Below are 14,011 nucleotides of genomic sequence, written 5' to 3'. Positions count from 1 at the left end.
TCTTTATTTAAATTCATTAAATAGTACAGATAATATAATACAAATTTTAAAATTTTTCATTAAAATATGAATAAAATTAAATCTTTATTATATATCCTTCATTCCAATTTATGAAATTCTTTTCACATTTATTAATAAAACTAATTAAATAAAATTTATAATTTTACTTTTTTAAAATGAAAATATAAAATTTAAAAAATGCCCTTATTTAGTGTTTTATTTCAAAAAAATTAAAGAGAGAAAAAATACAATGGAAAAGATAATATTAAAAAAATGTAATTAATAAACATTATTTTTATTAAAGAGTTTTATATTTTAAAAATTTTTTTATAAATTGAGATGGAGAGAATATTTTCAAATACTTCTAATCTTATTTTTAAGTTACTATTATATGTTTCAATGAAATAAAAAAAAATTTTAAATTTTATTAACTCGTTCTTAAAATTTATTAAGTTTTCATCTTTACCCTTATTAAAAATAGAAGAAATTAATTTTTAATTATTTTTTATAATATTTAATAACGGAAAAAAATATAAAAATGAATGTAAAAAGTAATATTCTATAAATAGAATCAAAATTAATTTATTTTCTTTATTCATTAGTGACTTAATTACTCTTGTGATGAGAGCCACAGTAGGAGGGTAGGAGAGGGGGTAACTTAAATCACCTCGTAAAAATCTCACAAGTGCGAGTTTGCATGAATTTGTAAAAACTGCGTACTCACTTTTGGCCTCAAGTTCGGTGCAAAGCACGTATTGATCAAGATGGGGTTCAAGTTGATATTGATACAGTGATATGTTCATCTTTGGAAATGAACAAAAAAGCTGGGCACAAATATGGGTTAATAACTGGCAAAGAAACTTATGCCTGCTTGTCCCCCTCCACATGGTCGGAGACTCTCTCTCTCTCTCTCTCTCTCTCTCTCTCATGCGCGCGCACACACACACTTTCACGTTCTCTCTCTCACTCTATCGCTCTCATACGTGTATTGACACGGTCTCGCTCTGTAACTGCCCATCCCATGCCTCTTCACTGCTTCTATTTATAAATATGACTAAAACGCACCAAGCTTTCCGTCATTGCTATTTGCTAAGCAAGCTAGTGTTTCTCGGCATTATCATTCCGAATTGATACAAAATGATTCTCACCCCTTATTAAATTTCTGGGTTCTCGAATCTCAAGGTACCGCCTTCTCTCTGTTTTGCTTCTCTGATTACTGAAATTGCTACCATGGTGTTCATTTCCGTGCACCGTTACTGAATGTCCTAATGCTATTCCGATGTCTGGACTATCTGAATCCAGATTAGGTAGAATAGTTATACCATGTTGCAATGTGTCTGATTTTCTCCTCATTTTTGTTTTCTGTTTGAAATTTTACGATTTGGTGAGAATTCCCGCGATCTGTATTTCCATCTCTAACTGGGTTAATCGGTGGTTTGTTATTTATCTTGATTTAGAGGATTATTTGGTTTCACGGTAAAGCATTTGTTAGAGTAAAATGGGAATATAAGATTGTTCTGGGAAATTATTTCTTGATAGAAAATGCATCTTTTATTGATGGCTTTAGCAGATCCAGTGTTATTTCTAGCATCCCATTTGAAACTCTGTTTATCAGTTTGACAAGAATGGCCTGCGTTCTCGTGTTTTTCTCCCCCAAATATGTGCTAATATAATGTATTGATGGATTCGTGTTCTAAGTGTGTTGATAGACTTGTTAAATTATGAAGAATGCTGTGAGTTTCCCAGCTTGCAGAGTCAGGAATATCATACTGCAATTATTATTCTATAGACACTTCATTGCCAAATTCATTATATGGCATTTTAATGTTGGTGATTCTGTAAACTTTCATCTTTCAACAGGATCTTCGACTGCTTTTATCTGTACAGATTTTTTTTTTTTCTGTATGGCGATTTCCTTTTCATGTTCATTTGCAAAGTACAATAATGTTGAAGATGGCTTAGACTGTGCTATGGCAAGATCCATCAATTTTAGCAAAGAAGTCAAGACTCTAGTTCGGTCTGTTAGTTTCAAACATCAGGGTTCAGAACCAACGATAAGGAAATGCCTTGGTTCTGGAAAGATGACAATAGAGAAATCAGTGAGCTTCAAGAGGAAAGACATGGAGAGAATTATTACAGCTAAGATTCTGTCATTTGACAGTGAGAAAATCTTGCCTGCCTCAAGAATTAGCCAAAACAGGAAAGAGATGGATGATCTTGATCACTCTCCTAGATTTGAGTGTCTAGAGGAAAGCATTCATTCACAGACTTTGGATCTGAACAACCCCAAACACATGGCTGCTGTGAAATTGCAGAAAGTATACAAGAGCTTTCGTACCAGGAGAAAGCTAGCAGATTGTGCAATTCTTGTTGAACAAAGCTGGTACTTACTAATTTGGCAATAAGAACTCTGATTTCCTTCACAAATTTTTTTTCATGTTTCCATTAATCTGGACTTTTGATTCATTCTTAGGTGGAAGCTCCTGGACTTTGCTGAACTCAAGCGCAGCTCAATCTCGTTCTTTGACATTGAGAAACATGAAACTGCCACTTCACGTTGGTCGAGAGCTAGAACCAAAGCTGCCAAAGTACTTCTTATATCCTGATGCTTTGGAAGTTCTCATCATTTTGTCCCCTTACATTATAACAAGTCAATACTTAGGCTGAATAAAAAGGACCATAAGCATATCTTTGTTGTTGCAGGTTGGAAAAGGTCTCTCGAAAGATGACAAAGGTCAAAAGCTTGCTCTACAGCACTGGCTGGAAGCGGTTAGTGAAATACATGATCTTATATTTCCTTGTACAAACCGATTTTTTGGGTTTTCCAGTGATAATATCTTCTGAAATTCTTGTGCCTGGAACAGATTGATCCACGTCACCGCTATGGACATAACCTGAACTTCTACTATGATAAATGGCTCCAGTGTCAGAGCAGGGAACCGTTCTTCTACTGGTAATATTATTAGTAAAATATCTTTCTTTGGTCACAACTTAGACTAATACTCTATAATAAGATTTTTGATGTAACTTGCTTGGGTTTTGGCTCCGATATGGATATAAAAAAAAAAAAAGATTTTTGATGTTAAACTTCCTTGAAATTTTCAGGCTAGATATAGGAGAAGGAAAGGAAGTAAATCTTGAGAAGTGCCCTCGATCTAAACTTCAACATCAGTGTATTAAATACCTGGGTCCGGTAAGCTTTCTTATATTTACACAATGATGGGTAGCTAAGTTGGATGGAAAATTTTAGCCCAAAAACAAGCTATTAAAGTGGAAGAACCAACTCACTTAAATAAATACCCCATTGAGCATTTTATACTACTCAATGCAAGACTTGGCGTCCCATACTACCAAGTCTCCATCACACAAAGATCTACTTATCATATGTATTTACTCGAGCACCCTTTCGCTTAAATTTTTATTCATTACTCTTGTTCTTCCACTTTGCAGGTGGAAAGGTTGGCTTATGAAGTAGTTGTTAAGGGTGGAAGGTTCTTCTACAAGCAATCTGGAGACCTCCTTCATACTAATGGAGAAGGTGGGTATGCCAAATGGATTTTTGTCCTCAGCACATTGAAGACCTTATATGTTGGTAAGAAGAACAAAGGTTCTTTTCAGCATTCTAGCTTCTTGGCTGGAGGAGCCACATCAGCTGCCGGGAGATTAATTGTTGAATATGGTGTTTTAAAGGTATGCATTTGGTAGAAGGCTCATAAATACCCTAGAACAAACGTTTAGTTTGGTTTTTGTAAGACTTGCCTCCTTAAATTTTAGTCCTTGGATTTATTCTTCAGCAAGAATTAATCTCTGAAATTTTTTAGTTAATTACATGTGTATATTGATTGAGTGTACAATTTAGTCCAGCTAAGAGACTGGCATGTAGCAGGTCACAAACTAAGGGATTCACTAATGCAGAGGAATAAATCAAGGGATTAAAACATTAGAAACCATATCTTCCTAGGGCTCATTTGTCATACATTCTCATTTTTGCCCTATTTTCTTTTGCTAAAAAATGATCATTTTGTCTGTTTCAACAGGCAGTTTGGCCTCACAGTGGCCATTATCGTCCAACTGAGGAGAATTTTAAGGAATTTATTTCATTCCTTCAGGAGAACAATGTGAACCTCTCAGATGTCAAGGTATCAAGAGATAAATCACATGTTTCACATACTACTGTAATGAATTGGGTCTTTATAAAACATGTAAAATGCAAAAGAACTATGTCTAATGGTAGTGTTATGTGCCACGTGCAGATGAATGCAGTTGATGATGATGAATTAGAGTCAGAGAGAGGCAAGAAGCATGTTAGAAACCACTCATCTATGAAGGACATGACTGAGAGCATGAGTTGCTTGGAGGTTGAAGAGATCATCGACGAAGATGAAGATTTATTAGAAGGTAAAGCCAATTTATTGCAGAAAGAGAGTTCTTCTACAGTGGCAGCACCCCGAACAAAGCTTTCTATTCTAGGAAGAGAACTAAGCAACCTTGAGATCCCAGAAAGGGGTCAAATTTGTGAGAGTTTCCAAGTTGAGTCTCCTAAAGAATTTCAAGAAGGTCCACAACGTTTTGTATCAGAGCTAAATCACACAGTTCTGAAACAAGATGACACAAATGGAGAAAGCATTCCAGCAGAGTCGATACTTAAACGGATTAACTCCCACCAGGGAATGAAATCATACCAACTGGGAAGACAGTTATCTTGCAAATGGACTACTGGAGCCGGACCTCGCATCGGTTGTGTGAGGGATTACCCAAGTGAGCTTCAGTTCCGAGCTTTGGAGCAAGTTAATCTGTCTCCAAGAAGTCGCGGCCTCTCTAAATCATCACTATCTCCTAGAACACCTACCGGGTTGAGCCGAAGAGTTTCAACACCACGAAGTTTGTTTAGTGAGACAACAACAATAGGTACGCCATCTGAAAGTGGTGATCATGACTCAAGATCAGACTCCTTGCAGTTGTTTCGAGGAACATCCGTAATACCAGTTATTTATACTTCATAACTGACTGAAGAGGGTTCTTTTCTTCTGGTAAGCAAAGAGGATTCTTAATTTAATTTGTTCTTTGTGTGAATAAGAAAGATACTTGAATATTTGGTCATTCAGTCCATTAATTCCCATAGGTATTGCTTTTTATAGCAGACTGAAAGCTGTAAACTTTTATAGGGTCTATACTCTATACACTTCTATTAGAAAGGAAAACAGATTCAATCCTTTGCCGTAACATTTGGAAGCCATGGCAGATTTCTTATTTCAGATGATTTTTTGCCGTATCTTGTTTGTAGTTGCTTTCTTTATATGGGAAGTGTAAAAATTGTCACTGTACCATTTGCTGATAAGTTCATATGAATTACAAAGAGACACAAGGTTTATTTTAGCAAGGTACATTATGCTTCTGTTTCCATAGCACTCTGTACAGGATTATTATCATTCTTTTTTATGGCTAATGGCATTGTTATGATGATCAAGGTAATTTACAACTGGACCAAACTAGCTGACGTGACTAGAAAGTCAGTGATACGATGTTTGGTTTGGTTCATAACAGCGCCATAATCCCAAAATTGAATATATTAAAAAGAAAACAACTCAAAAATACTAACAAAAGTTAGTCGAATTATAAATATTTGATCCATGACTTATAAAATTATAGGATCAAATCTTGCTCCTAATGTTAGGATCTTATTGATGAACGCTCTATAAGCACTCTAAGTCTGAAGGCATGTTTTGGTGAGTACTGAGGACATAACTCACCTAATTTTTTTTTTTTTGCATAAAAAACAAAGCAATTCAAGAATAAAAGTTGAAGGATTTTTTTCCCACCTTTTTATTTGAAAAAACAAATGCTAAAAAGAAGGGAAGGTGATGTTTCTGAAGTATGAATGCAACTTTTGAAGTATTCAAATTTAAAAGTTTTTCTCCACTCCCCCTATACCTTTCAAGAGTAATCGAAATATCCAAGCTCTAAGATGACGTCAGTTAAACTTAATTTTAACTTATAAAATTTGCATTTTAAACATTTATCATCAATTTTCTAAGCCATTGACATATCTATTTTTTTTAACCAAAAAGATGGATTTATGTTAATTTATATTTTTTAATTTTTCTTCTTTATTTAAAATTAATCTGTACAAAATTAAAAATGTCTTAGTTAATAGTTTAATTATAAACTATTTGACCAAAAAAACTAATGAATTTTGAATTAGTTCCTCCATTGATTCAATGATTGGTCCAACTTTAATTTTACCAAATGATGATGCAGCAGGCTTATCAAAGGGAAACATTGAACTATGTTTAATATCTCCTCTATTGTAATTTGCATTGAATGGTTACTGTAGAACTACATTAACCATCTGACCTCCTTTTTTTTTTATAGTAATCTTAAAAATTGTTATAAGATTTTATAATAAAATGTGTATGATTTAAAATGTAAGACATTAAATAATTTTTATAATTATATAGATAAGTGTGGTTTAAAATTTATAAATAATTTTATCTATATTAAAAATTTTAATCTTCTAATTATTTTTAGAATTGAACTCATTAAAAATTTCTCTACTCTCTATGCTTTTATATTACAATTGAAAATTCATATTCCATATATCACATGGCCATCAAATCTAGTTAAGCCAACAAAAACCTAATAAGCAATTATGAAATCACTATTCACTTGTATGTATGGATGAAGGATCAAAGAGAGGAAGGGAAAGCAAGTCCAATGATCTTGGATGTATATTAGTTTATGGCTGAATGAAGCCCCTTATGTAATGCCTAGCTGAAAACATCATGCGTCTATATAATGTTCACAAACTAACATAAAGTGCAACTTCATCTTTTGAGCCTCAAAAGTATCTAGTGATAAGTAATAGAAATGAAATTGAGGAAAAGGGATTTGAATAATATATGAAAACTTATATTATATACTTATTATCATTACCAAATGTCTAAATAACACCAATTTTTTCATGATTGTTTTCAACAGGGATACCTGATCATTTTTCATCTCATTGTCGTTCTATTTTTATTTCCTTTCTAAATAATTTATTGATCAAAAGTTCAAAACACATGGCATTAATTTCATGCACTGTGTGTGATTGATATTTACTTATATTCAAAAATTCTATATCTCTCTTCCCTTCAACCTTTTTTTTGATAACGAAGATGGTCTAAGCCCGTTACATTAAGCTAGATCAAGAGGGGATTGAAATCCCATACAATCATTGAGCACCAGGGACCTCACAAATTGAAGAACCGTGTCAAATAAATCATTGGGATTGATTGGCTAACGCATCTACTACTTGATTCTTCTCTCTTGGAACGTGACATAGCTGCACTACCCATGGCCTTTTCAACGGTTTTTTTTTTTTTTTACCGAAATACTATACAATATAAAAGAAAATACTAAAATGCTACATAATAGGAATTATTTCTCAAAATGCTACATTTAAAATCGTTTAGGAGGAAAACAGTTTTTAAAATTCATCAAACCAAGAATGATTTCTTCAATACTTCACTTCTATTTCTCCAAAACTCATTCTTGGTACGAACGATTTATGAACTTCATATATATCGTACAATTTATGTAATAATTTAATAATCATTTGAATAAAAATGATGAATAATAATTGTTAATTGTTACAATATGACTAAGGAATTATTATGAGGTGTATTAAATTAAAAATTAATAATAATAAATAAATAAATATTAGGTTTTATGAAAATTAATAATGAATGATTAACTTATATGAAAGAAAAGTGAAAATTAATTTACCTCACAAATAGTGACTTTGAGTGCCACAACTTGTTCTCCTCCTCATACGTTGTGGCTATTGTTGTTGTATGTTCCTTTCTTCTTAAGATTCAAGTGTTTCATTTATCTGGATAGTCGGCATATTTAAATCTAACTAAGGTGATTCAACTAAAGAAATCTACTGTGGAGAGGTGGCATTTGCTTCATTTAATGGTCCATCATATTTAAAAGTAGAAGTATTGTATTCAATAGAAAATAATGCAAGATCATCAAGTAAGGACATGAATGATCCAAATTGAGTAGGAGTTGGTGAGTTGAAAAGGGATGATGATGAGGGTGGGGCATGTAATGAGACTTAAATTGAGTGAGATTACGAGAGTTGAAAGGGGGTGATGATAATGATGAGGGTGGCGTGTAATAAGATTGATTAAAATTTTGAGGCTTTTATTTCCTTACATTTTCATTTTCGATTGGTGGTTGGATAGAAAAGTAGCCATCTTGTCACTTGTTCGGCCTATTTTGAGGAATTTGTAGACGAAGCAACTCAACTCTTAGTGGAGCAGGCTAGTCTCTATTAAATCATTGTTCTCTCATTGCAAGTAAGATGTTGTGTTGGTCTCGAGCAACTTTATCTCAACAATCAATGCAATGAAAGCATTCTGAATGAGAATTAATTGTTAGCCTATAAAACTCCTCTGCTATATTAGCATAAAATAAACAATAACACATTAGATTATAACTCTTTTTTGTAAAACAAAAAGGATGGTACAAGTGAAAGAAGGTGAAAAACTTATTGCATATCCAGTATCACTACTAAAATATTTGATCCATCATCGGGTATGTCTCCAATACCATTATATATACTTAGATGCTCTCTCAAACTCATTGTAACATCTTGAATTTTAACTTTAGGAATTTCTAATATTTGTAAGGGTATTTTAGTCAAATTAAGTAAATTTTTGGTTAATGATGTTTTAAGAGACTAATGTATCTAATGAATCATTAGATAATCTTAAAAGAGGGCTAGATTGGAGTTTGAGCAGGTCGTAGCATGGAGAAAGGTGCAAAATGAGTCTGGGGTTCTTTATGCCATGCGTTGTGACAGATGAGCTAATGTGCCATAGCGCACATGCAAAATTTATGTTTAGCAACTCGCAAAATCAGACAAAAAACAAGAAGTGAGATAGAGAGAACTCAAAGAGACGATGGTACATGATTGGTTGGTATTAGAGCTCGACCTTTAGGTCACTTTAGAAGTATTTGAGGCAAGATTTAGCTTTGGATAAACTCCTTCCACTTCTCCTTCTCCCTATATTCAAACTTTTTGATGATTTGGGTATGATGGGGCTTTGATTTCATGTTTTCTTTGTAATGGCTGAAGCCATTGCCTTAGTTAACACCTTAAGGAGTTAAATCAAGCCTCTAAACTTAAATTTTTGGATTATATAGTAATTTGGAGTTGTTGGTTAGGGTTTGGATGAACCCTATGTAGAAATTAGATTGGTGTTATATATGTGTTGGAATGTTAAATAAGGTTAATGTAGTGTGTTAGAGGGATTGTTGGGCCTAAATTGAGGTTTTAAGCATAATGGGCACCCCCAGTTGTACTACAAATGAGGTGATTTGTGTTGGGATTGACAATTAAGGGTTTAATTATGTAGATTAACCTTTGATTGAGCATTGTGGTGTTAATAGATGCGTGTGGAGCCATTAGTTGACCATGATAATCCTTTTAATGACAAAAGAATTGGGGGAACTGGATTGTCTAATCTCCTTTTTTGTGTGTTTAGATGGTGGTGTGTAAATTTCAAAGTTAATGTTTTAGTTTGATATTAACATAGGAATAATATAAAATTATGATTGTGAAGTTATGTGAAGTGGAATGAAAACTTATTTTAGTGCTTTTGTATTTGAAAAGCTAAATGCTACTTTTATGTATAACTACTTGCCAAATTCTATGGTTTATGTAAAATGAGAAATTGGGATAATTTATATGTTATGATTATATGTTAGATGTATTATGCATGTTTGGCATGATCATTGTGAAAGGGTGGGAGTTCACCCTAGTTATTGTCAAGACATTGTTTAGAAATTCATATGGTATACTAACACTATGGAGGCTTCGGTGCTCATTATTATATTGTTTAAAAGTTCTAGTACTACAAATGGTAGATTGGGCATTGACACCCCTAATATTTATGGATAGGGGGAATTTGTGGTCCATAGGGGTGAAGGCACTCTTGGCCGAGGTTTCCTCCTACTAATGGTGAGCTTAAGTTAGTCTAGTCACATGGACTTAGTCAATTATTAGCCCACAAATTTAGTCAGAAGACATAATGAGGATATAAGGTGGTGTATTGATCATACATTCATACTATAACGATATGTGGATTTATGACACATGTTATATGAATTACTATGCCACTTTACATATGCACAAACTATTCTCACACACGAGTAGTTGATTAGACTATTTGGTTACTGATTCCTTGACTCACCCTGTTGTTACATTTCACAAGTGAAGGCTCCGATAGGGGTAAGGAAATGAAGGTGTAACCAAGTATTGAGGGGACTAGTTATAATTTGTATAGTCCTTTTATTTATTTTGGTTTGTAATGAATGCTAAATGCATATGCCAACTTAGGACACATAAATATATCTAGCTTTATAATACACTTGCATGAATTTTGTTGTGAATTGAGGGTATCCCGACCTGGGTTTTTTATATCTCTATTGTAATAGCTATGAGAGGTTGAGATACTAGTGTAAGTTTTGATTTTGTATTGATTTATGTGATAGATTGGCCATTGTATTGTTTATGAGAAATTATTACCTCTAGAGAAATTTATGTTGAAAATGGGGTTTTGGTGGCCAATTCTTGTTTTGGTTGTTATTGTTGTGATTTGAATGCTTGAACAAGTTGTTTGTGGTCCATTTGAGTTGATTTAAGTCATTTAAGGTTATTTGCACTTGGTTTAGGGGTTTGGGCACTTAGTTGTGATTTTTAAAAGAAAATGGGCCATTTTGGGTTTGGGTGTCTAAATCTCATTTAGCTTAGTGTTTGGGTATGAGACCAATGCCAATAGCTAGGTGGCTCTAAGAACTATGTGTGAATGCTTGAATCACTCAAATTGAATGTTGGACAGTAAAATGGCACGCTCTGAAAGTTGGCCCAGAGAGCTATCATGACAGCAAAAATGGTCGCGTGCTGTGGTGCATTGTCCATTACATCATAACGTGAGGCACAGAGAGGAGGCATTTTCCTTTATGCAAATTGCTATGGTGGATGATACATTGTGTTATAGTGCACTGTGCCTATATGGCTAAAAATATTTTGTTGCTTATTATTTTGTAGCCAGATGAATTTCCTATGCTTTCGTTGTCTAATTTAATTGGTTTTAAGTTATAGTTTGAGTTGAAATGATCTTCCAAAAGGATTTTCTCGGGATCTCATTTTTCTCAAATATTCTTTAACCCTTGGGTTATGATAACTATTTGTGGGATTAAGGTAATCTTGGTTATCATAACATTATCCGTGTTTGGTGTTCTGTGTGCTAGGTAATGTTAGGGATAATGATACACTCATCAAGTGCTAGAGGAGCATTAATAATAGTAAGTGACCATCTATCCTATGCTTGAATGAATATGAAGTTTTTTCAAGTCTAATTTATAGTCGTTCCACCCTATAATTGAATTGTCTGGTAATCAAAATATGAAAACTAGACCGATCATTGAACCGGCTAAGGTGCTGGGTTAGGGGTCAAAGGTTGAACTAGGGTTGAATTGAAGATCAAACTGAAATTAAACCAATTATAATAAACTACTATAATAAATAATAAATAATAATGATAAATTATTTTACTCCTTATCAATACTAATCTATCCTAATTTTTAATTTTTCTTGTTTTTTAACTTATTTTTGTCATTTCCAAGCTTGCAATCACGATTCCTCATATTTTACATCACATCTCCACTTTCTCTCCCATCCTTTTTCTTTTTCTTCTTCTTTGATAGTCCTTCTTTCCTCCCTCACTCTTACTTTTTTTCATCTTATTTTAATATTTTCTCACCTCTAATGCCAGTAGTAATCTCTTGAAAGGTCACCATCACCACTTACCCTCTCTATCTTTTTTCTTTCTTCATTACTTTTTATCTCTTCCACCCCTCCCTCTTCTTCCTTCATCTTATTCTCTCTTCCTTTGTGTCTTTTGATGCCATTTCATTCCCTTGTTCCTTCAAACATTGAGAAGAGAAGGAAACCAGATAGCTAAGTTATAGATGAGAGTGCTAAGAGAACTAGATAGCATAGTCACATATGAAAATGCCAAGATCGACTGAAGATGAAGGCAAGAATGTGGCATAGAAAGACAAAGGTTAAATGAAGGAGAGAATGCCAAGGACAAGAGATGAAGATATGAGGTTTTGAGAGGGTAGCTGCACAACATCTAATTTTTCTTTTTTGTTAATTTTTTTTGGATAACCTGCTCAACCCATAGGTTAGTCCGAGTTTCTCCTAGTCACTCGAGTTAACTTGAGTTGACTACCCCTTAAAAAAATCACCAAATCGGATTTAACACATGGCCAATTAGTTGGTTTGACTGGCCAGTTCGATTTGAGTTTGCAAACTATGGTAGTAAATTACCAAATGAACAGGTGTGGAAGGAATTGGTTGCTGATGACTAAATTGTCTTAGTATATGATTAGGGTGATGCCATTCTATAATATGAAAACAAATTAAAGGAGCCAAGGCAAGCCAGATCTCAGGTGTTGCCAAACAATAATCTAGAATCAATTGGCGTACTTTAAGAGATTCATATGGTTGCCAATTGGATGAGGATATTGCTCTACATTTTTCCATCTATTATTACAAAAATAAATGTTAAAATTTGTATATGTTAAAAAAGAATATTTATTAGGTGAATTTAACATACCTAAAACTTAAAGAGGTAAGAAAGGATAGATATTAGAATATGGATCTAGAGACACAGGTAATTGTGGTGCTAGCATGAGGAAGCGATTCCTTGCTCACAGATGTAGTAATGATGAGCACCCTCCAATCCCATCCTTAACTAGGTTAGTGGCATTACATAATTTCCTGTATAGGTGAGCCAAAATAGTTGATCTCCAACTAAATTTTCCAGCTTCTTCAAGATTACCAAGAAGTCGGAGGTACATTAAATACACCCAATTACTTGATCTGTCTAGCATGAGATATTTGCCAATTAACCTGAGGATGTATGCACAGGTGAATTGTTGAACTTGCACATCATCTGTACCATCGGGTAGGTGATTAAAGTTCTCTTCCAACTAACTTATAATTAGATGTTGCCCATACATTCTATCTTCATATGGTCTAATACTAAGATGCTCTTCATAAACATCTAACCAATTGTCATCTATTTACCCAATGATAGGTATTCCAACACATTATAATCTATCTTAAAAAAAAAAAAATAAAAAAGTCAATATTGAAGCATGGCATTTATAATCTATTATAAATAGAATTTGCTAACATTATTATTCCACACTTGCTGTGAAATATGTTGTGTTGTAAGTATAAAAGGGGACCAGGGTTAATCACCTCTTCTGGATATTGTGCCATTTTCATATGTGTCTACATAATTTGTGCATGAACTTGTTTGGCACATTTCATAAAATAGTTATTAACTATATACATTGTCACCTTGACTAAGCTAGTAATTGATAAACTTCGAACACCTTTGAATACATTATTCATGCACTTTGCAAGGTTGGTTGTCATGTGTCCGAAGTGTTGACCTTCAAGATCATATGCATATATCATTTTTCTTTAGGGATGGCTCTAATCCATCTAGCTATAGGTGTATGATGCAATGATATCTCCGCTAATCGTTGCTCAACAACATGATGTTAATAGGCATACCCTACAAATAAGTACTAGATTGTTAAAATTGATTATAAAGTTACATTGTTATAATAACATGAAAATAATGAAATATCATCGATATTTATAAACTTCTCTTTCAACCAGTCGGTTCCATGTACTTTGTGAAGGTTTAAAGCCATGTGCCATAGATAAAAGATATGATATCCATGTGGTGGTTGCCACCCAATATAGGGTTCAGCAACAGCAGCTAAAATTGATTGATATCTATTTGAAATTAAGCAAATTCCTATTCTATCTTTTACAATGTAGTGGCATACAAGGTTTAAGAATTAGTCCCAAGTAGATCTTGTCTCCCTTTCAACCACAGCAAATGCAAGTGGTACAATATTGCAGTCATCA

At 33.5% G+C, this 14,011-nt stretch overlaps 1 protein-coding gene across 1 annotated transcript; it reads left to right on the top strand.

The window, feature by feature from the left end:
- The first annotated feature begins 890 nt into the window (after positions 1-890).
- On the top strand, positions 891-5,376 carry LOC129319829 (IQ domain-containing protein IQM2-like). The gene is made up of 9 exons (XM_054964911.1): positions 891-1,182; positions 1,861-2,383; positions 2,474-2,588; positions 2,704-2,769; positions 2,865-2,953; positions 3,106-3,193; positions 3,451-3,690; positions 4,038-4,139; positions 4,254-5,376. The coding sequence occupies exons 2-9, from the start codon at positions 1,905-1,907 to the stop codon at positions 5,001-5,003; spliced, it is 1,929 nt and encodes a 642-aa protein (XP_054820886.1). The 5' UTR covers positions 891-1,182; positions 1,861-1,904; the 3' UTR covers positions 5,004-5,376.
- The last annotated feature ends 8,635 nt before the right edge of the window (positions 5,377-14,011 follow it).

Source organism: Prosopis cineraria, unplaced genomic scaffold (genome assembly GCF_029017545.1).
Source record: "Prosopis cineraria cultivar Desert tree isolate PC_DT_omini unplaced genomic scaffold, ASM2901754v1 PC9, whole genome shotgun sequence".
Classification (NCBI taxonomy): domain Eukaryota; kingdom Viridiplantae; phylum Streptophyta; class Magnoliopsida; order Fabales; family Fabaceae; genus Prosopis; species Prosopis cineraria.
Note: the sequence above shows the minus strand (reverse complement) of the source record. Positions and strands in the feature narration are given on the sequence as shown.